Source organism: Macadamia integrifolia, chromosome 14 (genome assembly GCF_013358625.1).
Source record: "Macadamia integrifolia cultivar HAES 741 chromosome 14, SCU_Mint_v3, whole genome shotgun sequence".
In the NCBI taxonomy this organism is placed as follows: Eukaryota; Viridiplantae; Streptophyta; class Magnoliopsida; order Proteales; family Proteaceae; genus Macadamia; species Macadamia integrifolia.
In genome coordinates this window covers 1,661,241-1,687,904 of record NC_056570.1, presented here as the reverse complement: position 1 = coordinate 1,687,904, position 26,664 = coordinate 1,661,241, and the positions used below count along the sequence as shown (strand labels likewise).

The following is a 26,664-nucleotide window of genomic DNA, read 5'->3' as shown; positions in this document are numbered from 1 at the left end:
TTTTTCACATGGTGGGTGACTTGTTTGGAGTTCTATAGAACTAACAGATAGGATACATGGGTTTTTTTTTTTTTTTTTTTTTTTTTTTTTGCCCCTTTCTCTTCCATTTTTCTTTGTTTCCTTCACTCTTTTCTTGGTCACTGTGAACATTTGAAGCTTATTTTAGGTTGGCTTCAAAAGGGTGTCATGGAAAGATGTTTAGGGATAGAAGAAGAGGTCATCAAGAAAAGCCCAGATTTTTTGCAGGGCAAAATATGAAAAAGAACCAAGACTACTACTCCTAGGGCTTGTAAAATGGCCTTTATTCATATAGATATTTCTTCTATCACAAGAAAAGAGTACATAGAAGGGCACCCAGTGTTATATGCTTTTGATGGGCTTGGTACAAATGTGGAACTGTGTAAGAGTCTTATGAACAGAAGAATGACTGGTTTAATTTGTTTATTTAGTATAAAGCTAAAATGTTTTTGAGTGTCTTCATTAGTACTTATTCTCTTCTTCTTCTTAATAGTATCATTATCAGTGATGTTTGAATTTGTTAATTTCTTCCCCTAGTCCTCTCCACCCAACCCCTCTTGTTTTACTTCTTCTTGGAAGCAGGTCGTCAGGAATATCAGGTCTCATCAGCTGCACCATCAAAGATTCTTCCAGTCATGAAGCAAATAGGAGTGGGAGAGAATGAAGGACAGAAACAACTAGGTATGACCCATGATCCATTTTTTAAAGATTAAGGAGAACTTTTAAAAGGAATTAAAAGAATAACCTCACCTGCCTTTCTCTTCATTGGTTCAATTTTAAGGAACAAAAACTTAAGGAGCTCAACGCTTAGAACAAGTTTACCTGCTTCAACCAGAAGCCCACCTAATAATTTCTATATCCACTCAACTTGTGTGTCAAAGACTAGTCACATTCCCTTATTTCCATGTATGATCATTATTTCCCATGTCCATCTGTTTTCTCTTTTCATGCTTAAAAAGAATACTGGTAGGAAAAGAGGGAGTTCTGACAAAACCACTCAATTTTGGTCGTCAAAAGGGACCCACTAACATTCCCTTTGGCAACCGTGCCTAGGAATAATCTCCCCCCACTTCAGCAAATCCATTCACACAAGTCCACAAATGGAGGTAGACTATAGACCCTTTCAAGCTTATTTTACATTTGTAGGTATATTTTGTTGTTTTAAGATGTACCCCACTCACTGTCTTCAAACTTAAGCGGCAAATCAAGATGCATTGCACCTCTCTCTCTCTCTCTCTCTCTCTCTCTCTCTCTTCTTTCTTCCAAATTTGGACCTCTACTTCTTTATTCAATTTACTGGTCTCCCTCATAAAATAATCTTTCCACTTTGCCCACTAGAGCTTAATTAGCTTCAGCCTTCGGCATTTGGTGACAGAAATGATAGCTGGGATTTGTTGATGACAATGCAAGACTTTGACTCTATTTTGGGTACGAAGTCTTGCATTCTGTCACTTGCAATTGTGGGTTGATTATGTAGAATTTTGTTATATATTTTTAGGGGATGGTTTTCTCGAGACATGAGGATAAACGATTATAACCCTATTCTTCATTGATAGCGATATAGATCTCATCACACCATGGAGGACATAGGCAATTTTCTTGAACTACACAATTTATAATGTGTATTTTTTTGTGATTCCTATTCTTTTTTGCTTTGTTTTAGGATTTCGTTTCTGTTGATCTTTTGTATATCTTAGGAGCCAACACTTGGCTCACTTCTTGCCATCTAAAGGGTGAAGAGGGATGTATATGTAAGCAGAAGGAACATGTGTTGGCACCTGAGAAGTAGGTGAACGTACATTTGGAGGATCCATTCTCCTACAAACGCTTATCAAGTCTTTTGAGTCTTGAGTCTCTACCCTAAGATTGCCTTATTCAAGTTTGTTAATAAAGTAGAGGAAAAGAACGCTACTTGGTTGTATGGTTCCTGTGTCCAGATATAGGAATCCATGAAATTATCATCCCGCTCCTCATGAAATCAGAAAGCCCATTTACATTGATATTTTAGTATGTAATCTCATTGGCTCTCGCATTGATGTAGACATCACACAACCAGATCTTGTCCTAAAGTTGGAGTCAACTGTATCAAAGTCTCAGTGGTTCTAGGTGAAGCTGTGGAATTGATACACAGGCCAAAATGATTATCAATTAACATACTTTAACTGTTTTCTTAGGAGTTGGCTTGCACTTGCTGGCTTTTTGCTACATGCATGAAAAGTGCAGAATACTTTCTTGTCCTTTTTTATGAAGGATATATCAAAAAACTGTGTGGCCTTTTCTTAGTTATTTCTCCCCAAGAAGTGCCCATGGGAACCCAGTTTCCAAGTGTTTCTCTGCTTTCCTTTCTCCACACTCAACCTTGTCTCCTTATCTTTCCTACATAATCAACCTTATCTCCTTTGGCTGATGCAAAGACGACTGATCTGTAGAATCACTGTCGTCCTTCAATATTGTAAATACTCTACGAAAAATTGAAAGGCCCCTGATCCCATCTTTTCTACAATATTTTCAACAACTTTGAAACTTAATAGGGATCCGGCTCCTCTCCTTAACGTCCATAGTTATTTGGGTGAGCGACATATGATGAGACGATAATTTAATGATTCAAGAAAGAAGCAGAAAATGAGGTGTTGATAAAAACTCGGAGAACAAGACGTCAAGAACTATTGAATCATCACCTCACCATGTGTCACTCGCCGCTATGGGCAAGACCTGATTGAGAGGCGTTAAGGAGAGAAGCCAAAATCCACTTAATTGAACTTTATTTTTCAAACAAGCTAAGGGTGTTTGTGAGTTAAATAGAACTTGTTAAGACTGATTATCACAAAAGTTCATGTCGATTTCAATCCTCAAACACTTGATCAAAGCTTCCCATTGCTTGAGCTTGGTAAAGAATTCATTTTTGTGTTATGAGAAATAGACCTAGATATTTCTCAAAAAAATCATCGATAAAGGTAATGAAATATCAATAATCATCCCTTAATGGAACAAAAGTAAGTGCTCAAACGTTCAAGTGAATGAAAGCTATTGTAGCCTTAGTCCTATGAACCGATACGTTGAATTTAACTCTATGCTACTTGCTGAAGATAGTGCTTACAAAAGTCTAAGTTTCCGATCGTTTTCTTAGCATTGTCAAATCCCTCTCGCTCGCATGCTCAAGTAGCGCATGTGCCATAGTCAAGTGGTATCACTATCAGAGTCACTAGACAAAGAAATGAACATAACACCAAATACAATTTTACCCACTCTTTTTCAATTCTGAAATAAGTCGAATTTCTTACAATTCCATCATGCATCTTGTTTCGAATTATAATTATGTCTATATTTTTAATGTCATATATATCATTAATTTCAATATTATAAAAAATTCCATCATGCATCTTGTTTCGAATTGTAATTATGTCTATACTTTTGCAGTTATATGTACCATTTCGACATTGTAAACATTGGATTTTAAGTGAAAATCAAATAATAATAAATTGGGACATACTAGAGGAACAAATCAAATCAAGAATCTATTCATTGCTCAGTATTTTCCATCAAGACAATGACACCATTGAATGTTAAGTGCAAAACCAAAATAAAATATCTTTTGGGACATATGAGAGGAACCAATCAAATCAAAAAATTTGTGTGCCCTTCCTTTTTTTGGTAAGATGTGTACCCTTCCTTGTGATAATGGTAACACTAGTTTTTCTAAGTCTGGGATTTCAAGTGACCCTCTATTACTTGAGCCTCTTACCCTACATCTATCTCTCTTCTCTTATTTATTTTATGTAAAATACATCTATGTCTCACAATAAATCTCTCTGCTCTCTATAATTTGCAGTCATCGTGACAAGAACCGATAATTAGTTGACTTTAATATCAATATTTAAATAAAAAAAAGTTACATTATAAATACTTGTCTTATAATGGTACGAGAAAGACTCCACATTCTCTGCAACGAGCAATAAAGTACAATAAGCATCGAACAATTGAAAACATCTGGGCATGCATCCCAAGGGATTCACTGCCATTAGATGCTCACTACACCGGTGCAACAACTATAGAAAAATAAGTGCAAAGTAAATACAGAAAAGGACATAAGAACTTCGTGGTTTAGCTTTTAGCTTATGTTCTAGGGTTCTAGGATGGAGACAGAGAAGATTTTACCAGCAATAATGGAGGATACAAGAAATCACTCCCTCACTTACCAGTTACCGCAAACCCTTATAGGCTTATAAAACAAATGAGTTCACTATGCTTTGCAACGTACCGACTTGCTATGTAGGGAATTGTAACTTTCTTCTTCTAGCACAGTACAGCATCTGAGAATAAGGTCCCAATACATTTGTGATTGCTCCGGAGGAAAAAACAAAGGTGGGGAAGCCCAGTGATTCCAACTATCCAACAGACCATAAAATTAAAGTACACAATTTAAAATAAGGTCAATCCCAAGCATAGTAACTTTAGATCATATTGACTGATACCGATTCCCAATCCTGACCAAGCCGATATCCATCCACTGGTTAGATATAATACTAAAATGGTCCAAAAAAACCAATATTTTTTTATCCTCTTTAAAAAAGGGTTAAATCCGTCCCATCCACTCCAATACCCTACGGATATTGATCCGGAGACCTATCCCATGGATATCCATATATCCAACATCAGAAAGTCCCATCCACGCATTGGTAGAAATAACAAACTCGAATACTAGAATTTTTTAAAAAGGTTTCAGGGTGTACCCAGTGCACAAAGCTCCCGCATGTGTGAGGACGAGGCAAGAACTATCTTGTAAATGGTGTCTGAGGGATTATCAATGAGACAATCAACATGGGCTGAAAAAAAGAGAGGGAGGAAAAAAAAGAGGGAGAGAGAGAGAGAGATGAAATACACCTCAAGCAAAGCCTTTTTGAATTTGAAGTTTGGATTAAATTCACCTGTTTTTTAGCTATACAGTGGAAATGAAATAAACTTAGTAAAAATTCTTATATCTAACAGACAAAGATAGCTTCGTAGAAGCAGTCCATTCCAAACAAAACGTTAACTTGTCAAAAAAAAAAAGGTAAAAAGAACAGTAAAGTACCCTTTCTAGTTCATACTCCTGTACAGGGATTGCTTTTACAGAAGTAAAACACAGTGCCTATTCATGTATGGCCCAACTCACTGGTCTGCATTGATTCCAAAGATACGGACCTTGTGCATGTTCGGAAATTTGGCAACCACCAGTATAAATACTGCAAGAGTGTTGAGGAAGAGCATCGGGTGTTGGTAGTCGGTTGTGTGTGAGGCAATCAAGAACCTGCAACAGAAACAATGAGTTCATCACATGGTTCTTCCATACGTTCGACTAAGAAGAGTGGGGCATCTCTTTAGGTTTATATTATGGAAAGCAGTAAAACCACACCAGAGGGAGTGAGAACAAAAAACAACAAAGATAAGAAACAGGCAACCTGAGAGCTCACTGTTTTGTTAATATATGGTCCAATAGTCAGTAGAGTTTTTGTTTTTTCAAATACTATAACCCTAACGCTATTCAGTTCATACAGCAAGGAAACCCTCTTTTGCCTCCGCCTCACCTTGATGTAGAAATTATCTTTACTAATTAAGCTCACTCTCAAAAAAAAAATATTTCTTCCCTTTTAAACAAAAATAAATGAAAGGGGAGGGGGGGATTCAGTCAGACAACTCATTCTCAGATCCATTTCCATTCACATGAAAGTCTTAAGTTGTCTAACCATGTTCATTCTTAGAGCCCATTCAACCCTTCTGCTAATTGACAAGTTGGTCCTCCTACTGTAAAATCTAGTTTCTCCACTAGCCCCGTCTGCCAGGGAATATCTTGGAATCTTTCTTTAGATTGCTTCAACTCCTAAAAAATAAAAAACTAAGGATCTCCAATCATCAAAGAGATATCCTCCCCACCAAAGTTGATTCTCGTTGCCATTTAAGAAAGCCAACTTCCCAAGCAGTTTGATAAAACCACTTATGAAATAGTTCCACCTGGCCATACCCACTCATTAAAAGCATGCTTCACAGTTGCCAAGCCTAATTAAAATAACATCTGAGAGGTAACAATTCTCTACAAGCCAGGACAAAAACATCAACACAATCTCAGAGATTAGCAAAAGGTGTCTCCCTAGAACCTAGGAAGCTGAAGTAACAAAAAATAATATAGACGGTTAAACATGATCAATGAATTCTGAAGCAGAATCAAATCCACGCCCCAAGTGTACAATTTTCAACTGTGACACATCATGACATTAATTGTTATTTTTAGCTAGCTTTGCGTGGCTGCTTTTAGTTGTAACTGAGTTTGTTACAATAGATTTTGTAACCTCTCTTTTCTAACCCTTTCCTCCTCTTTCTGAGCAATTTTAAATAGGGACAAGTTAGCTGGTTAAATAGCTCAACTTGAGCTTCAGCCCCAAAAAAAGGGGTGTCCTAAAGAAGCCAAAACCTTATCTTCTTGTCTTCATCCGATCTATCCAAACGTGGCTGAGTCAATGCACTATTTTTTATATTTAATAATTAACTGTTTGGTCCACTCCTCAACCTTCTAAACATAAAATTAGGGAGTTGAAGGGCGTGGAAGGCAGGGGAAGTTGGGGGTGGGGACAATGGTGGTGGTGTTGATGGGGCAGCCAAGAAAAGGAGGGGTTGCAACTGATCTACCATACTACGAACAAAAAACATGTTGTTACATAAAGGAGAGCAACAAAATCACTGAACTTGGCCAAAGTACTGCTACCATTTCTCGAGTTCCAATTCTGGTCTACCATTTGGGGTTTCAGAACACTTTACATATGCAAACATGCCTATAAACTCTTAACCTCCAATGACCCTTTGAATGATAGATACTTCTCCCATATGAACTGCAATTTCACCAAGCTCACTACAGCGACAGAAGAAATGGTAGGTAGGAGTGGAAGTAGAGATTTACTCAAGAAGATGCTGGCGCTGGAGAAAGGCTCACATGTTTGAGGGTCCTTTTTAAGAAGCGTTCGAATGAGGTGAGATGTCGAAGAAGAATTATCCCGATGCATGTTTTCCATCAGACGCTGATGCTTTCAGTCACCACCCCCCTCCCCAAAGGATTTATTTCCTAAATCTTATTCTCCCTCAAGTGTCTTTCAAATTACATATATCGAAGGAGGCCAAGACAGAATTTTCAATGGGAATCGTTTCCCCCGTAAGTCTTGGTGAGGATTGGAGTGGATCCACAAGCAGTTGGAGTCCGTGCAGATTTTGGGGGTGAGGGTCTCAACTCTCGAGGGCAAAGCTGCCATACTCAGGACATAGGAACTGGGGTTGCGTGATGCGGGGGGAGGATCGATTTTTGAGAATTTTCATCTTTGGACACTCTAGATGACTGACACCTCAGTTCTACAAGGACAAAAAAGTCTTACTACAATAAACAGATGCACCCTTTAATTATATTGTAGTTTTATAGTTGTCTTTCCTTTAAGACCATGAAAACGGAGATTTTTGTACTGTTAGATATAATTTTTAATACATATCACTCCTGCCACTTTTTCTTTAACTTTTTTCTATGCTGCAAGGGGGTAGGGTTTGTTTTCACATACCCGACAAGACTAGGCAGTGTTAAATCCAAAGTAAGTGAGCAATGTTAATTTGCATTGAGATTTGTATTTCCGTCATTCTTTTCTCTTTTTATTTCAAGAGTTTCAATTAAAATAGAAGTCCAGGACAAAGTTTGATCAGGTGAAGCCCATACATGCTCAATGCAGCTGATTATATTATAGAATGAATTAAAACTACTGATCGCGTGCTAGTTACGAGATGAATCTAAATCTTCAAGATTTGATGCCGTTGGTAATTGTAGCTGTGGTTTGAGGAGCTCCGCTCGTGCAAATCTAATAGATAACCATCTCTCCATGCTGCTACTAAATCTTTAACCGAAAAATTCTCTCTGCCCACATCCAATACCTCACAACCATACATAGTTTTATCATAATATTTTGTAAAAATTGATTAAACCCTCAACCTGAGGTCCTTGCACCCGTACCTACTCACTACTCACTCATATGCTAATTTTTTTTTTAAGCCTCTATGTTCAATCGTCCAGCCCTAAACCCTTCTATTTTTAATGGGCACATGCCAAAACCTACACCTGATCCAGATTCTCAGATTTGAACAAACAAAACAACAAACAACAAACAACAAACAACAAACAACAAACTCAGCCTTATCCCAACTTAATAGGCTCGGCTACAAGGACCCAAGCAAAACAAGGTAGGGAAAACTGAGGTCCAAACAGAATAGGAGAAATGAAGAAAATAAGAAAATAAGAAATGATAAAAGAGAGGAAAGAAGCACAGCCCAGCAAGTAAGGAGAAACTCAGCTAAATGGGGTTGGCCTCATGGATCTTTTCCCTCCAATAGGCTCTATCCGAGGTCATACTTGAGATGAGACAAGAACTAAACTATGCATGTCATTCCTCACAACTTCTCCTATGGTCATCTCACGCCTGCCCCTGGATCATTTAGCTCCTTCAATCATAATCAGATCACTCCTCTTAACTAGGGCACCCCTAGGCCTCCATTGAACATGACAACCACCTCAAATGACTTTCTCAGAACTTGTCATTAATCAAAGGAAAATCCCAAATTAATCTAGGCGTCCCTAGACCTCTGTTGAACATGGCCATACCACTTTTGCGCAACTTCATTGATTGATAAGCATATACAAATAGGACCTATACATGTGGGGACTCCCCCCCCCCCCCCCCCCACACACACCCCAAAAAAAAAAAGGCAATTTACATGCCAGAGCTGGGGGATAAAGAAACTAAAGATAACGGGCACAAACAAATCTACATCCAAGAACACCTATATATACCCCAGAATGATATTCTATTATCATAGCTAGATGTAAAATAAATTTATTGGAATCATTCATCTCGGTTCATGGTGCATATTATGAAGCAATAGAACCTCATTTTATTTTTATCAACTACAGATATAACAAATTCCAGAATACTGGTTATTGCCTGGGCACATCGTCTTGGTTATGGGCTGTATGCCATTGACCGCCCATTCATTATTATCAAACAAGCAGAATGAACCAAAATAAAGGACAAAAGAAAATACAAGCCAAAGTAAAAATATAATATAACAACAACAATACATAGAAACAATTAAAGGACATAGAAAATGATGACAAACAAATAACAAATCAACACTGTGGGGATCAAATAAGCCAGTCATATACTTCTTAACTATTCATAACCTGATTTCAATATTCCAAGATTCAAGATTTAAAGGATATCAGGAAAATAGATGACCAGAAATGGGAGTTTTCTTTTTATAATTAATGTTTTTCATGAAATAAATTGATTTTTCCAGCGTTGATTAAAAAATATCACCCCAAAAGGGATCCATTTAGAGTAGTTCAAAATTTCACCAACATTAGGTGTTCATAACATTTAAAATCATAAAATATTAGAGTTACCAAAAAAAAAATTACAAAATATTAGCCTTTCCCATAATCTCATATAAACATCTCACCGAATTTAAAATAAATAAAGAAGTCTAGAACTCGACCAAAATTTTCAAAACTCAGAAAAAGCTGTAACTATGATAAGTCTAAAGAGGCCAATACAACTATACAACCACCCCCCCACCCCAACCCAAAAAAAAAAAAAATCCCAATACCCAACAGGCCAACAACATCCAATAGTCCAAAAGTTGAAGTCATGTTGGGAATTCTCCAGGCAATCATTGTTCATATGCATTATATCATTTTCAGAATGTAGAGACCAAAAAAGGTTATATCGTGGAAGTATACTCACAGCACCAGAGGTACAACAGTCAAAAATTTCCTATTACGAGTTAGCTGCTTGCCGTTGTCTACTTGCTCCCACCAGGTCAATCTATTATAGATACCCTGATCTTCAGCGAATGGAGTTCCCTTCTTCCAGTGAAAAAAGTGATAAGTAACCTGAAAGAAGAGCATCAAGTCACAATCATGGTACACAGAGACACAGAAATTAAAAGGAATGAGTATAAACATTAAAAGCAAGAGCAAATTTTTTGGCCTGTCAAACAAGCATCTTGAAAAATTTGTGTGATAGTAAAGCAATGGAATCCAGATCATAAACAAGAGGGAAATAATAGAAATAAATACATTAGACTTCCTAATAGAATAAAGCAAAAGGTGGTGAGAACCAGAATAAGACAATCTGACTCTTCATCATGTTAAAAAGGAAGAGCATAAACACAAGTCAAATAAATAGTTATTCTCAAATGCCAGTATGACATGCCCAGGATCGAGAAAATGAACAACAAGAACTATGCATTATGTAAGAGAAATATCACTACATCTTATGGTTTCTTCAAGCTCTAAATAACATGTGATGTGTCATTGTGAGAATCAAAATCATGATAATACAAAAATACAATACCATAATGACAGGCTTTTATCAGTAGAATGACCAATAAAATCATCAAGATATTTACAAAGCATGGGGAGAAGTCCATATTATGCCACAATTACTATGAGCATTCTGGCTTACCACACTCTTAATAGCATAGTCAAGTCGCTATCCTAAAATAACTAAATGGAAATTATAACAAAATAGATCGTCCAAGTAGATATCTCTTATTAAGCCTGTGTCATATCCTGTACTTCTAGTGTGGTGAAAATGAACCATGCAAACCATACAATTCAAGAAGGCTCAAAATTAAATGAGACTACTCCGGCAAACAAGCCCCAATTCATGCTCAGAACATCCAAAATATCGAATAGCTGATACAAATAGATAACCTATGACAAAATAAAATAGCTTAAAGTTGTCACTGATCCTCCTTGAACTATTCACTTCCTACTTCTCCCCCACCCTCCCTCTCTTCACCAAAGATGATCCACTCGCAGCACAAATTCCCCAACCCCATCATACCCAATCTAAACCCACGACCAGGACGGGTGGATGGAGGAATTGGTCGGAGATGGGAGGTGAGGAGTGGAAAAAACGCTCTCCTGATCCATGTCTATGGCATAAACCCCTCCTCCGTGAGATATATAAGCAAACAGACTACACAACCTAAGGTTCAAGAGATAGATCAATCAAATATAACACATAAGAATTGAACCTTGAACCTATACCTAAGACCCCGACAACCTAAATCACGAAAACAAAATCCCAATATTGCAAGCAAAAAAACCCTAGCGTAACATCCAATCCACAATTGCAGAAATAAAACGTTGAATAAACAAAAAAGGAGAAAAAGGGGGCGTTAAGGGATTATACTTACGACAAAATGGCAGAGATTGACAACGGTCCAAGCCATGCCAGGGGTACATCCAAAAACAGAAAGCACCATAAGCCAGGAGAAAAAGAGGATCAAGATATATGTTGTCCACACACCTGGATACATGAACCACTCCGTGTTCTTGTTCAGATCCGGAGGAGGCACTGCGCTTACGTACAGTTTCCCCATTCTTCCCGATGAAAAACCCAATCCATCCACCATTAATTAAACACCAAATTGAAAGCTCCCTCTTCTCCCTACCTCTCTTTCTCTTTGTCTCTGTTCGTCTTTTGCAGTCGCAGAATAAGATAACAGATTCTAATCGATGATTGCCGAAATCAGTATAAGGATTCCAGGTCCAAATCAAAGAGGGATTTCGTGAGGAAGACGAATAGGAAAGCAGAGAGCTCCAGAAGTTTAAAGCGACAAGGAATATAATATTACACACGGAAAGTCGCAAACAGGAGGAACAACATAAATAAAAAAGAAAATAAATAGTTTCCCGTAAATTAATAATTATGGTTCGCTATTTTCGTGAACTATTTCACTATTTCATTTTTATTTTATTTTTTAAAATTTTAGTATTTTATTTAAAAAAAAAAAAAAAAAAAAAGTGTTCCACTATAATGATCATAGCCTCATGCCAAGGCCTCTATATGGCAAGTAGCACTTTCAAACCAACCTATAACCATAATGGGGCAAGGCAAGACAATCGGTTTGTACAGATGGTATAGCCTAGCGATGTAGGGGTCCCCGATATCTATTACCCATTTCTATTTCCTCGCCATTAAATTTAAAAATATCTGCTATCTATTCCCACCCACTACCTTTACCACAATCCTTCAACCTTTCATGTTTGTTGGGTCAAATATTTTTGATGTTTTTAACAAGGGTGATTCTTGTTGTAGCTATGTTGGTAAATTGTTGTTCTACTAGAAGAAATTTTTTGAAATTGTAATTTTTTTCTTATATCAAAATTTCCTTCAAGCATGGTAAAAGAGAAATCAATTCTTCACCATGGCTATTGATATGGTTGGATTGGCATCAAGAGAGGTAGTTTTCACTTCATATAATACGGGTGGGAGTTATAGATGATACAAGAGTTCAATCACATAGTCATATCTGGCCTAACCTAAACTGAGCGGTTGAAGCACAAGATCTGCCCAATGGATTACTAAACATATCAGGTTCAAGCACAAACTAATTAATAATGAAGTATTCTTGTGCAAGGAATTGGCTAGATGGTTGCCTAATCGGGACCTATCAAATACTCTGACCGATGGATAACTAACCGTTTATAGCTTGATTAGCTCATTTTTAGGCCAATTAAGCCCGATTATGGCTTATTTATGGTGTGTTAAAGGATGGTTTTATTGCCCGATTAGCCAATCTAAAGCCAAGTTATTTGAGCCTGGTTATGGACTGATATTTGATTGGTTGAATAGAAATGTGTTTTATAATAAGGGTGTTAATCGATTCGGTTTAAATAGTGCCGATCGGATCGGTTCGGTTCACATTTATTTGACTAAAACCATAACTGCACCATTTACTAAACGGTTCTACTTTCTGAAATCGTGACCATTTAGTAAACGATTTCGGTTTCCACAGTTTCTAAACGGTGTAGGTTTCACGTTTTAAACGGTTTTGGTTTTGGTTTTGGTTTTGGTTTCGGTTTATTCCATACAGTTTGTAAAGCGGTTCACAATTGATTTGTTCTAACTTGCAACCATCTCTAAACTGAAGATCATAAGCTTATCCAAAAATAATTGGCAGCCACAAATAAGAGATTCTATATTGAAGATGGTATGTCTTAATTTGATAATCTAGTGTTATTTCTTTGCATGGACATTTTCAAACATATAGAACTAATATCATACAACATCCAAATCCAGCATTCTACAGCATGAAATATTAAAATGACAAGTGGTTCAACCAAAATACCCCATTTGTGATAACATAATAACATAGTAACATATATGGATTATAACTCCATGATCTAAAATCTAAACTTGAACTGAATTGCAATAAATCATACAAAGCAGGATGGACACTTAATTTAATCGTTAATTGTTATTAGGATTACTACCCTTGCTTTATTTAATTGTTATACGGATTAATCGGATTGGTTTAAACGGTTTAAACGGTTCGATTTAAACGGTTTCAATTCGGTTTGAAACCAACGGGTTTCACGGTTAAAACCAACACGACCTGTTTAGCTAATCGGCCTGAAACTTGAAACCATAATCGCATCATTTACTAAACGGTTTTACTGTTTCGGTGTAAACGGATTGATTTGGTTTCGGTTACAAATTCTCATCCTTAGTTTATACCCTTGCTAACAAGATCCAATTACCAAAATATATATGGAAACACTGAAGAGTTTTTAATTGGTGGGAACTGATTAGGCCGGATCAAAACTAACTAAACCCCGACCAGTTGGCATCCTTGGTCCACATTGAATGAAACATCTCCTCATCTACAATCATTTGTTGGAGGTCTAAAATTTCCTTTGGCTGCTCCCCAACATGCATCCAAAGCCAATGATAGTCAATTAGGGTGAAGGAATTCCTCTTCATTGTGGCTTAAAGAAAACTCAACATTTTTCTTATTCTTAAAAATTCTTTTAAGTAATGGGTAAAAATAAAATTTTAAAATAATTTGAAAATGACTTATCATTATATCATTTTTAGGAGTTGCACGTTCTTCTTCGTATGATATTATTTTAAAGGAGAAAAAATTGTCACACTAAAAGGGCAAAAAACCCAAAGTTTTGACTTCTTTTTCAACGGCATTGGTTGCATTGGTTAAAGAATTTTTTTTCTTTCCTAAAAAAACCTTAATTAATAAATCTCAGAAAATTCCAAACACGTCATATTGATAGGCTTAGCAGCCAGCATTGGGCGGGTCGATTCCATCCTCATGAATTAGTTGGGCCTAATGAAGATCATTAGATAGATTAGAGAACCCCTTAATACTAAAAAATTTTGAAAAAGATACAAGACCCTCCTTAATCCTTATGCGCGGTCAAGATTTTTTTTTTTTAAAACCTATTAAATGGAAAAAAATTTCATATTTTTCACCTATGTCAATCATTTTCCCTCAACTATCGATTCAAGGCTTAACTTGGTGGTTGGTACTTCTCCCTCAAGAGAGTGCTTCAAGGACTTGATAAGTGGATTAAGTCTCCTTCACGATTATTAATATCTTTCTCGCTTTCCAAGAAGGTTATGGTCCTCTTGGAACCCTATTTCGGCCCTCGATAGGTCCTCTCCTTGACTCCTTTATGGATCCTTTGAATGGCTCCTAATGGGTCCCTTGCACCAAAAAACGAAAAAGTATTTTCTCTCAATTTAAATTCTAAATGTTTCCCTTTTGAATAATTTAGAATTTTTTTTTTTTTAAATAGAATTCATTCAACTAAAATAGAATGGAAACATAAGATTTGGATACAAACTAACAAAAATTCGAGAAAAGTGTTTTACTTTACTTTATTTTCAAGGGAAAATTGATGTATGTCTGGTCATATGGATTGGGAGCGCAATTCAATACTATGTTAATCACAACATTGCATACTGCTTAAATTTTAAATAGAAATAAAGTACCATGTAATGTCATGTATTAATTTTGGGATCCTAATTCAATCATGAGAAAGTTCTCTAATAAAACAACATAGAGGAGCAATAGAGTAGTCCTCAACATAGAGGAGGGATGGAATAGTCCTGGTACATATGAGAGCAGCAAGGTAATTCCATGCGAGGAGAAAGATGAGAGAGAAAGTGCTAGCATACCTTCCTCGGCAATTCAAAGGACTTCTCCCCTTCAATCATATATCCCACCTTGTACTATCGGCAAAAGAACCTTGTCCGTTTGTGGAGTCAATGCGCTGACAAGTAGGCCAATAGGAGGGTACATAGAGGCATTCAAGCGTCGGGACGACATGGTCTTTTTATACCCACCTGTTTAGGCATAGAGACATGCAAGTGAGCAATGTTCTTTTCTCTCTTTTTTTTTTCTTAAGAAAAGCAGAGAGAGGGGTGGGGGTACAACCAGCACATGTCATCCTCTTTCAATCTCGTCTCCCCTTTTGAAAAAGACTCCCAGACTCCCTTGCCCTCGTGTCCTGTATGTATGCTACTAACTTACCAAGAGCTGACGGTACACCCAACCCTTGGGGAATCACTTTTAGACCTTTTCTCCCTCTTACTAATCGAAACAAATATACAATGCCATCATGTCTGTCAAAAATCGATATCAAGTACCAATGATACTGTACATATCAACCGATACCTTGAACCATTAATTTCTTATTCAAGAGTTAAAAAAAAAAAAAAAAAAAAAAAAATCTGTGGCTTCTACTGGGTTAAGAATTAAATGTTGAAAGCTTGAGGAATTATCTGATTCAAAATGAGTCGACTTCTGGATCACCAAGAATATGCCCAATTGCCAAATTTGACAAAAGCATAATAAAAATGGAATAAGGCCTTCACCCATCACATGCCCCTTAAACATGGGAGAGATATAATGCAGGTACAACAATTAAATCAAGATGATACATCACTTTTGATCCAATAATATTGGAAGAAAATTAAATCAATTTTCAGAGGCTGATGGTGGCATTGCCAATTTCATTGAATCCCACAACCAATCTCCTCTTTGCAGACTTGGTTCTGTAACACCAGACTTCAAAAGCCTCACTCAAGTCAGGATACCTCACCTGCTCGGTCTTAATCCAATCTGCCATAATGTCAGCTTGATCATTGGATGGCAATGCCAACACAAGGGAGATGATTGCCCCTTCAATGCTCTGGCACAAGTCCTCATCCATCTTGTATGCAAAACCCTCCTCACTGCCCTTCAAATCCAATAAAGGCTTCATTTTTCTTATGTATGGGAGCCAAACCTTCAACAACTGCACCCGGGCTGGTGCTGGAAATATAACATTACCATAACCAACGGCATCCAAGACCTTCCCGGCAACTTCTATTAGCTTCAGTTTCGCACCCCACATGGTTGAATCAAATTTCTTGTCTTGAAACACCCCTAGGACATAACCAGATGCATCCATCCAATTGGAAACGAAATCCTTCAATAGATCCATCTTTGGTAGTACGTTGCACATCCATTCAAGGTCCGAAAGACTCTGCAAGACTACATTCTCTGCTGCAACAGATAAATCAGACTCCAAGAGCAGGGAAGCTAGTTCCTTCTCAAAATTTGAGAACATTTTGGAAAGGCCCATCCTCACCTCAGATTTTACTTCACCATCAGCTGTAACCAATGGCATGTCTTCATCTTCCACTAGCATGTACTCCACTTGTTCCTGAGCAGAAACTTTCAGGTCATCTGCAAAAGGAGGGCATGGTCCACCAGTGGAGGTGGCAAAACGAATTGCAGATAGGAAAACATTCTTCGTGGCATTAATATCAACTGGTTGTATCCGAGCTAAAATGGGCATGGCTAATGGACCTAGGCCAGATACTGCTTTTAATATTTCTTCCTCTTCCTTATCCTCCCAAGGAACAGCCTCCAAGTATTGGATACAGCTTTGAATAATCTCTTCACATCTCAAGGCAATTGCTACCTGAAGAACACTAAGAGCAGTTTTGACAGAGTCCCATGAGTCCAGAAGTGAGTCCCCGGAAAGATAAAGTAGCTTTAAAAGCTTAGCACACTGGTCATACCCAAATTTTGTGCATGAAATCTCAATGCAGTTAGTAGAGTCGACTTTTGATAGCTGGTCTGCAAAGAACTTACTCTTCTCTACAAGAATCGAGGAGTGACCGTGGAACCACTCAGGTCTTCCTTCTCTTGTTTTTAAGTAAACAATGATGTCACTAGTACTTGGATCCCCAAATTTGTAGGTCATGGCCACCCCAGCTTTGTCCATCTGTTAACAAGATTCATACTTTTATATTGCCTAAAGAAAACTTTTCTGGATTAATCTGTAGCAGAAGAGAATTAATCCAGTCAAATCCCCAAGTACAAGGTGCTACTTTTATCTCCTGTACCAGAAAAAATTAACCTTAGCAAACATCCATTATAAAATTATCCCTACAGCAAAGATACTGCATCTACTCTCTTTTTTTTTCTGTTGGGGGAGGGGGCTGAGAAGCAGTGCACTACACAAACAAACATGTGTCTGCAGTTGTGTACATAAAGTCAATATATGCATACTCTTTCATGCATTTATACACAAAATCATGGATATTCTTGTGCTGGCAGGAACACAAGCATCTCCACATTGCATGCATTTAATATGTTTAACTGTATAAACCACTTACAGGGATACATATGCTGAACGTGTGCACAATCATCGAGTAGAAGAATCATTCCAGGACAAACTTTTCCCCTTTTTTTGGGAGGGGAGGAATTTGAATAGCATCCTGTTGTCATATGTTCATAGAAGACTCTTAGTTTTTTGATGGGGTACATGATAAAAAAGACCAAAAGACACCATAATAGTTTTTCAGACAAACTTCTACATCCATCTTGACTTCATGTTCTCACTTCAAGAAATACTCAACAAAGTCAAGTGCTTGTGACCAATTCATTACATAAAGCATAAATAGCTTTCGACTAGATAATCAAATAGTGGCTGAAGGCATTTCTCCAAAATTCATCTAGTCAGGTCAAACCACCCAAGCTCTGTAGCCATTGAAACTGTAGCGATTGGTAGCTCTGTGCAATCAAATATTTGGAGAATGAAACAGGCAATGGGCATGTCCAATGTCTGGTGTGCTACCCACCAAACAGAGGCTAGTATTGCAGCCAAACCATATGAGAGTACTGTTAAGTATCTTGTAAAGGCCCGACAAAGCAAAACAGGTAGGTGGGAACAATATTTTAAATTGCTCATGTGAGCCTAAGACTTGATTCAGCACAGTCCTTGTGACTTGTGGACACTAAGCTTTGAAATGCAAACTCTCTTTCTATGAATAAAAAGTTTTACTAATTTATTTGATCAATCCCTAGTTATGTAATTCAGTCTTGTAACACAGTGAACGGCACTATATTGTTGCACCAACAATTACACAAAGGCATGCATGTAAATGATAGCAAAGCATCCCAATAAAACTATCAACCCACTGAATAACCCAATTCCCTCTAATCATAACAAAAAACTGTCGACCAAAGTCCAGAGAACTCCAATAGAAGATATTGATCTATGCCATAATGTTTCAATACCCGTAATAGTGACATTAATCTGACACTGAACATAAGTGCATCATCTACTTAGAGAAGACCATGCAACATAGTTGTGCAAGACTTAAGGAAAAGCATCAGCCCACAGCTTATGGAACTCGATCAAATTGTAAAATCCCCAGGCTTGGTTTCAAGTGGAATCATAAACCAAAGGATCTCTTTATCATCACGAATTGTAAACAAAAGAAAAAATTAATCAACTAATTCAATTAATTAATTCATTAACTAATACCCATGTTGCAGAAAACTCATCTTCCCCAAATATCAAACAACTGACCAATTTTCTCATGATCCTTGTCCTTCACAAGGAAAAGAAGAAAGGAAAGAAAGAACCATGTACCAAAAATTTCTATACACATAAGACAACATATTGTAGCGTGTTTGGTCATTGGTGTACCACTGGAGGTACTCAACAGATGACAAGTCAGAACACCATAACATTGGAGAAGACCTAACACAGCACACACTTTTGCAGCAAAATAACATGCTCAGAATGAGCGAGCCAGTAATCATCACAATCCAAAGGAAAGGACAGTGGAAATGAATCACGAAGAAAATATCTATTTGCTCCAAAGGGATTGGAATAGACTAGAAGTGGGAATTTGGCATTTTTTCAGCAAGTCTTCAGGTTCATAGATAAGCGTCTAAAGAATGAATATCTATTAGGATTAAAAAATATATATATCAAAATGTCCTCAAACAAAATCCTAATGCTCATTACATAAGGGGTTCTTTTTTTTTGGGGTCAAAATGATACTCAAAAGAGCTATTAATATCAATAATTGGGAAGAGGAGAATTATTCATACTTTTGTGTGAAAGGGGGAACTTTCAGTTTCACTCTTTAGTGATGATTGAAGAATTGGATATTATCAGTAATGAGTGTCACAGAGTTAAGTGGTGTCATAGACTCACAGTTTGCTATCCAAGAACAAGAATCCAATTTCCGTGGATTGGAGTACAGGATGGTGCAGTTGAAGGCAAGAAAATTCTCTTCGACTGAATCTTTGAACCAGATAATCACCTTTCACACTTGATGATCAAACAAAAGTAATTTCCTAGGGTTTGTGTCTGCTATGCCAAAGAACAGGCAACTCTGTTAGCCATTTAATCATACACTTAAAGTTCTTCTATGAGGTGTATTTTACTTCTTTCGTATTCTTTCATAGTTGGTTGGGCCTATCAGAAAAATGTATGTGTAAGGAGGAGGAAAAATTCCTTTAAATATTGCAGTAACAATCATGGTCTGGTCAATGTGCCATGAACAAATTTGCAGGGCCCTTGACAACCATTTGGGGCCTCTTTATGCAGACTTCCTTCTGCTGGGAAAAGATGGGTCTTGGAGAGAAAATGGATATTCTTTTTCGTTCACGACTGTATTTCTATCCGGCAGATTGATCTCCTAAATAGCAGTGAGGCCCTTTTCTATACTTAGCAAGAAAAGGTAAGTGAATTTTGAGTTGCCAAGTAATGTGATAAAGAATGTGAACCTCAGAACCAATATAAAACTCAAAATTTTGAAGATTCCACGCATCCATTGTTGCTTCCTTCAAATGCGTTACTCTCATATCCCAAAGAAACGTAAGCAATGTTGTTCATTTAAGCTAACAAGTTAGAAGTAACTTCTGCAACGTTATCTTTCCAAACTCACAGAGTGACCTCTATTATCAGATTTAAAATCGGTGAGTTCGAATCATCAAGATGGTTTTAAGCCATAGTTGCAAAAACGTCAGTTCTCAGTTCTCCTGCCTATCTTATTAAATTTTATCGCTATTTTTGGAGGGGAAAAAGAGATTCAATCGAAAATTTCATTTAGAAATAGAAAATTCATCTTCACTCATTCTAATTCAGGCATTAAAACAAACACATAATCAAAATTTCAGATTTCAGAAAAGAAGCAAAAAAAACAATAACAAAAACAGAAGAACAAAACATCTAAGCGTGAGAAAGAGATCGAAAAGTAAAAATGAAGAGCTTCCAACCTGATGAGGTAACTGATGAAGCTGTGTAAGATTCTGCGGCTGATGGAGGAGATTCGTCAAACCCTAGATTTCTTCTTACATCGGTTTTAGATACGAAGAAACAATTACGGAGAGAAGATGCGGGAGGTGTAGGAAGAGGAGAAAGAAGAGGAGTACGTGGATGAGCTGATAGAGGAAATCGAGCCGTCCATTTTTGCTCCGATTATATTAGATGTGGAAAGATGACGGATTGACGGTGGATTTGTCGGTAACTCTGGACTCCACCTTTCACCATCTTTATCCATTTTTTTTTTTAAATTATAAATAATAAATTAAACGTGCATGTGTCATACGGGGGTGGGTGGGGACCAATCCTGTATGGGTCAACTTTTTACCCAAAAACAAAAAAAATCTAGTATCGGCCATGATATCCGATCTGTGATCGGATCATTCCATTGCAACCCTATTTGATATTTGTATCCATTGCAGCAAATCTACATTTCAATGATTGGAAATTCCTTACCATTTCTTACACATTTATTGTAATTTTAGTTGCATTTTATGCAATATTTCATAAAAAAATTATTTTTTTGGTCAATAAAGTGCTCAATCTCAAATAGTGATTCAGAGTCTCAAACCAATCGTTTCAGACTGATATATTGAAGTATCCATCCAAAAAGCTTAAACTATTAGTTCGGAAGGTGCAATTCATAATTGAAGTCATCATTCAAAGTCTCAAAAATAGTTGCTATGAGATTATCCAAAACAATACAGACCTATATTTATCGGTATATGAATAACTATGGCCTAAGGAAAAAGAATCTCCCCGAGCTGGAATGGAGATTCCTCCCCATGTCCTCTCACATAATGAGCTGTGGAGCCTACATTGACACTCTGTTGTGAGTCTTATCTGCCTTACATGGACATGGAAAGAAAGGGATTACATGTGTTCATGCATGGTCTATTCGCAAAATGGGGTGCTTTGCCTGTGGCTGTGATATCCATAGAAATGTTAAGGGGAAAATGCAGCAATTTGGCTAATCAAAGGATACTATAAATATGTCTTGCTGCAAGCTTGTATGTTTATGCTGAGAGGTGGGAAAATCTTGGGCAGACAAGGCTAAATGTTAATGAAAGAGGAATTCATAAGAGCCCAGGATGGCAAGATTGCCTGAGACGTATCTCACAAAAGGAGAGAGGATATCTATTTGCTACATTGGATAACTAGAACATTCATATGAGTTCAGAAGGTTATAGAACTCTGTAATTTTTGCTTGATAGCTTGGCTATTTATACCAAAAAAAAAAAAAAATGACTGCTTGGTCTGGCCAGCAAGTACCACATAACTTGTGTATACTGTAGGAAGCTTTCTATGAATCTCTGAAAAACATTCTCTCATTAAGTAAAAATCTCTGAAATACATCATATGCCTATGAAGTCTAAAACCTTCTCCCCAAGTTGTAGCAATCAATGAAAACAGACAAATAAACAAATAGCCAACTGAACTGTTCAAGATCAGTTGGCATCTAAGTCAGTTCCCAATTAGTAGATTCAGTACGGGTCCAATGACTCGAGCACCCTACGAGCTTGGATGTACAGAGCCGTTTGCCACTGCCCTGGGTCAAGGGCTGAACCGAATTGACTTGCTGCCCATATCAGTGATGCTGACCTCTCACCCAGAAGTTGCTTCATGTCTTCATGTATGGTCATCATGGGTGGCCTTTCTCTACTATTTACATGTCCAATAAGTAGCAGCAAGAACTCCCCACATCTTATTCTGGACCAAGCAAAACATGTTTCTTTCATTATCAGTAGATGTTGAAATAGCCATAGAAAAAATTATGAGTTTCTCAACACACACGAAGCCATCAAAGCAATTATTGAGACAAGAAGGAGAAGGAAAGTTTCAGCTTTTAAACCAACAGTTAATCAAAGAGTGAATAGTTGGTTAAACCATGTGACCAAGATGGTGGTGAAGTGTGATTTTAGGGTGTGCAGGGGTTGTGCAATAAAGTGCACCTGGAACTCTGGAAGCATCAACAGGGTGGGAATTTTCACCTTTCATGGGGGGCGGGGCTGTCATTTCGCCTGCCTCTGTGTCTGGGCAAAGCCCCTACACTCCTGGACAGAAAACATTCTCCTATAATTTTAATATATGTTGCAGAGAACTGTTCAACAAAACATGTTTCAACAAAGTATCCTTCATGCACCAAGCCTGGTTTTGTGGTCTTCCCTCACAACTGGAAGAAACCAAAAATCGGAAAGCACACAGTTGTAAAAAGGTACTCAGTTGGGTGTTGTTTAAGCCCATTGATCACTTTAGATATAAATAACTCCACATTTGCAGAAAAAGGCAGGCATACAACATTTATATATCAACTCAACTCAACTAAGCCTTATCCCAATTAAATGAGGTTGGCTACATGGATCCTGTTTTTCTATTCAGCTCTATGCTTGTGATAAACCCTAATCCACATGTCTTTTCTCACCACTTCTCCAGAAGGCTTGCCTCTTTGACCTTTGGTCCCACCATCCTGAATCATTTCACTCCCTACTGGTGTACTTGAAGATCATCAATGCACAAGGCCATACCATCTCAAACGGCTTTTTCTCATTATATCTATCAAAACCCAACTCCCCCCCCCAATAGATGGTATATGGGTTTCATGTTCTGTTGTAAATTGAATTTCTTCTTCTTCTATTTATTTCCCACACCCCCATCGCTCCAAAAAATAGATAAATAAATAAATAAAGGGCATCTGTGCTTGGGGGGGGGGTAATGTACTTAATGAATATCTGATTCAGGTAGTGTGCTGCTTGGTTGTGAGAACAAATTTGACCATAAAAAAAGTATGCATCATTAGAAGCAAAAGGTCAGCATATAGAACAGTGGCTGGATAAAATCAATAAAATGATAAAATAGAGGTTACCTTATATTTTCCTTCACTTGTTTGTCTTTAACAAGCTCTGTAATTTTCTCAAATCCATTGCATGCCTCAAAATCCTGGAAAACAAATAGCCAAAAGGCCCAAAGACTTATGAACCACAGGGAAAAGGAAAAGGAGATAAAAAGAATGCACAGAATTAACATAAATCTTGGGGAAATTTTATATTCTGTTAAATTACATCACCAAATCTTGACATATCTGTCCTGTACTTTGCTCTTCTTTATCTATACTAAACCCTCTTTTGATTAGAAAAATATGTCTGTCCAAAGACAGCATAAGAGAGACATAGGATAAGCTAAAAACCTGGTACCACTGTATCGACCAAAATCAGGCCCAAAAGGACATTCAAGTTATAGATGACTCTGCAAATGGACACCGATGCCTTAATGAGTGATTTGGGAAGGACTGAACCATTTAATTGGTCGGCTACTCCATTACACCAATGCGGTCCTATTTTTGGAACTCCAAATTCAGCTTACCCACCAAAAAAAGAAGAAACGAAACATTGTTTCCACCCTAATGTAACAAAGGTTATTGAGGGCAAGTCACGGTAAGCAAGGTTAGGTGAACATTTCAATGCATTCCAATATTGTGTGCAGATTTACTATTTTCAACCAAAAAACATAAAGTTGAGTCTCTCAAAGTTTTGTGATTTGTAAGGCCAAAAAGATATCAAGGTGAGGGCGGGGTTCGACATGAAGGAGCTGTTGCTTCACCCCACTTCTAATAATTTATTTTTATAATATGGCAGGAAGAAAACCAAACACTGACTAAAAAAAAAATATATATTGATTGAACGAAAACAAGGATATCACCATACTTTTTTCAAGGAGCCCAACATTGGGAGTCTATTAGACGCTACCATACCGTTTGATTGGCTGATGAATCTAGCATGATAGAGACTAAGGCATCCAAGCATGCACCTTGCGCAAGGGGTCCTCGAGTTGATAATATAGTCATAAGCATCTGCAGGTGATCAAACCATCTCAAAAGATAAATCACAGGAAATTCTATTTAAACACTTCAAACATGGAGTAGCAGGAGATCGAGAAGGACGAAGCGGACAACTGCTTAAACAACTCATAGAGATAATTATATGGGCAGGAACTTAAAAAATGAAACAAATTAAGAGTCTCCATTTGCATCCATGCATGTGAAAACCATTCATCACTAAGAATAATGAGAAAGAATTCCATGGCTCAAAGTGGAGAAGAAAATAAAACCGACACAAATTAATCCATAAAGAGTTTGTAAATCCACTTTTCTACCATTCCCTTTCAACAACCAAATGACCCATATTAACTGTCGGGAGGAAGGAAACTTATACCTTGATTGCTTTGTGCTGATGTGCCCAATCTGAGCTATCTCTGTGGAGCAGACAACATCCTTCCAGAACTCTAAGCGCAAGTGCAATTTCAGTGTCTGTGGAAGGACTAACTATCTTCATAGGCTCCACACTTAATATATGATCCAAAGTTGGTGTTTCTTCATCCTTGGATTGCTTAAACGAATTCTGAAACAGAACAGGAACCACTGTTACAGAGGATAAAATTCTATCAGCCATTCGAACATAAGCAGTTCGTTAGAATTGAAACTAACATATAAGACTCCACAATATTCACCCAGTAAAGATCCAATAAAAAGAGAAGTCACAATGAGACAATAATAAGGGGGGGGGGGGGGGGGGCGCTGCAAGAAGCAATGGCATAACCAATCCTTAAGGTCAATTGAATATACGATAAACCCACTGTCGAGAATCTGCCAAGAACAGTAAAAGTGAGCGAAATGGGCAATTTTCTTCACGAATATCAAAAGTATCAAAGAGATCACGAATTCAATTAAACAAAAAAAATAGTCTTCCATGAGCTGATCATTGTTCTAAAATGCAATACTCCTAGTCAGGAGTTGATCTGTAGATCAGAAGAATTTTCAAAGGGGGAAAAGTGAACAAGTGAAGTACATGTAGAGTTGGAAAAGCAAAACCAAACCTTGGAGTTCGGGGAGAGATTGGCTGTGGTAGAAGAGGCAAATCATAGTGTCGGACTCGGCGACCGATCGAAGGAACTTGAGAATGTTGCGAAGGCCACCTACTCGGCGGAATGAAAATTCGGCTCGAACATCTTTCAATCCGGTTCGGAGGGCGAGGGTGACCTCTCGGTAGAGTCGCGGCTTGTGGAGCGAATTCACCAAGTCTGCAACGACCGGCGTCGAAGATGATGGAGGTTGAGGTTGTGACTGCGACTGAGATTCCAAATTTAAACCCTTACTCCACAATGGCTTCTTCAGATACATCTTTCGTCAATCTTCTTCTCTGCTACTCTCTTTCGCTCGCCTTTTCCTCTCCGAAACACTGGCTTTTCTAACGGTCGGGGTCCTCAACGGCAGTTGCTTGCTGGCACTTGGGCTCGGGTTCGGGCTCGGGCTCGGGCTCGGGCTCGGGCTCGGATCCTTGGGCCTCTTTCAGTCCACCCACATACTAAAGAAGGTATGTATAAGTATGAGCTCTCGAGAAGATGGGATTATAGAATAGGCTGGACACTGCTGGACCTTTGAGACTTGGTTGAGCTTGGGGAGCCTCCAAACGATTACAATGCCGGTTTGAGATGGAATCTCCAACTTCAAGGCAAGCTAATGGGAGTATGGGTGGGGGTATCGCACGGTTTTTATCAAACGGACTCATATATCAAGAAGGGACGGTTTTTATCAAACGGACTCATATATCAAGAAGGAAAGAGAGTGTAAGAAGACGCATAATACCATAACACAGGAAAAAAATACTTAAAAAAATAAGTACTTTTCCATTTAAAAGTACCCTTAAGAATTTATTTTGTATGAAAAGTGAAAGCATATATGATATATGTATATATATGTATCTGCCATTGTGGCCAATGTAGGCTGCTTTAAACTTAATCAAGATTCTTACCTTGTTCAGCACTGCTTCTAAAGTATCCTATTGTAAGGTTCTTAATCTATTATCATACACCACAGCTTGTTAATTTTATTTATTAACATTAGAGAAACCTTTTCGTTTTTTTTTTTTCCGTCTATTATTATATAAATATAAATATGATAGGTAGTGGAAAATAAGAAAACTAATATGATAGAAGGATGAGGAAAGGGTAGGGGGTGTCAAAATCCAATCCAAACCAGTCGATAGATGAGAACCAACCAAACAAAGTTGGATTGAATGGAAATTGGAACCATAGAGTAGTTAAAAACAAACTGGCTAGACCGATTGCATGCCCAACTAAAATTGAACCCAAAACCAAACGGATAA

At 37.6% G+C, this 26,664-nt stretch overlaps 3 protein-coding genes across 7 annotated transcripts; all 3 read right to left on the bottom strand.

Annotated features, from left to right (window-relative positions):
- Positions 1-4,894: 4,894 nt before the first annotated feature.
- Positions 4,895-11,735, bottom strand: LOC122062091 (ORM1-like protein 3). The gene is made up of 3 exons (XM_042625735.1): positions 11,281-11,735; positions 9,819-9,967; positions 4,895-5,305 (listed from the first exon to the last, which is right to left on the bottom strand). The coding sequence occupies exons 1-3, from the start codon at positions 11,497-11,499 to the stop codon at positions 5,167-5,169; spliced, it is 507 nt and encodes a 168-aa protein (XP_042481669.1). The 5' UTR covers positions 11,500-11,735; the 3' UTR covers positions 4,895-5,166.
- Positions 11,736-15,710: 3,975 nt separating this feature from the next.
- LOC122061908 (BTB/POZ domain-containing protein At3g05675-like) lies at positions 15,711-20,597 on the bottom strand. Of its 5 annotated transcripts, XM_042625459.1 has the most exons (4): positions 20,461-20,597; positions 17,559-17,660; positions 16,959-17,279; positions 15,711-16,868 (listed from the first exon to the last, which is right to left on the bottom strand). In XM_042625459.1, exons 3-4 carry the CDS (start codon positions 17,162-17,164, stop codon positions 15,875-15,877), a joined length of 1,200 nt encoding a protein of 399 aa, XP_042481393.1. In that variant the 5' UTR covers positions 17,165-17,279; positions 17,559-17,660; positions 20,461-20,597; the 3' UTR covers positions 15,711-15,874. The 5 variants fall into 5 exon arrangements, with proteins under 5 accessions (XP_042481393.1, XP_042481388.1, XP_042481391.1 ...); XM_042625454.1 differs by having other exon boundaries at positions 15,711-17,279; XM_042625457.1 differs by having other exon boundaries at positions 15,711-17,219.
- Positions 20,598-21,812: 1,215 nt separating this feature from the next.
- LOC122061320 lies at positions 21,813-25,741 on the bottom strand. Its single transcript, XM_042624550.1, has 5 exons — positions 25,376-25,741; positions 24,715-24,920; positions 24,255-24,353; positions 23,370-23,443; positions 21,813-22,216 (listed from the first exon to the last, which is right to left on the bottom strand). Exons 1-5 carry the CDS (start codon positions 25,677-25,679, stop codon positions 21,991-21,993), a joined length of 909 nt encoding a protein of 302 aa, XP_042480484.1. The 5' UTR covers positions 25,680-25,741; the 3' UTR covers positions 21,813-21,990.
- Between the last annotated feature and the right edge of the window lie 923 nt (positions 25,742-26,664).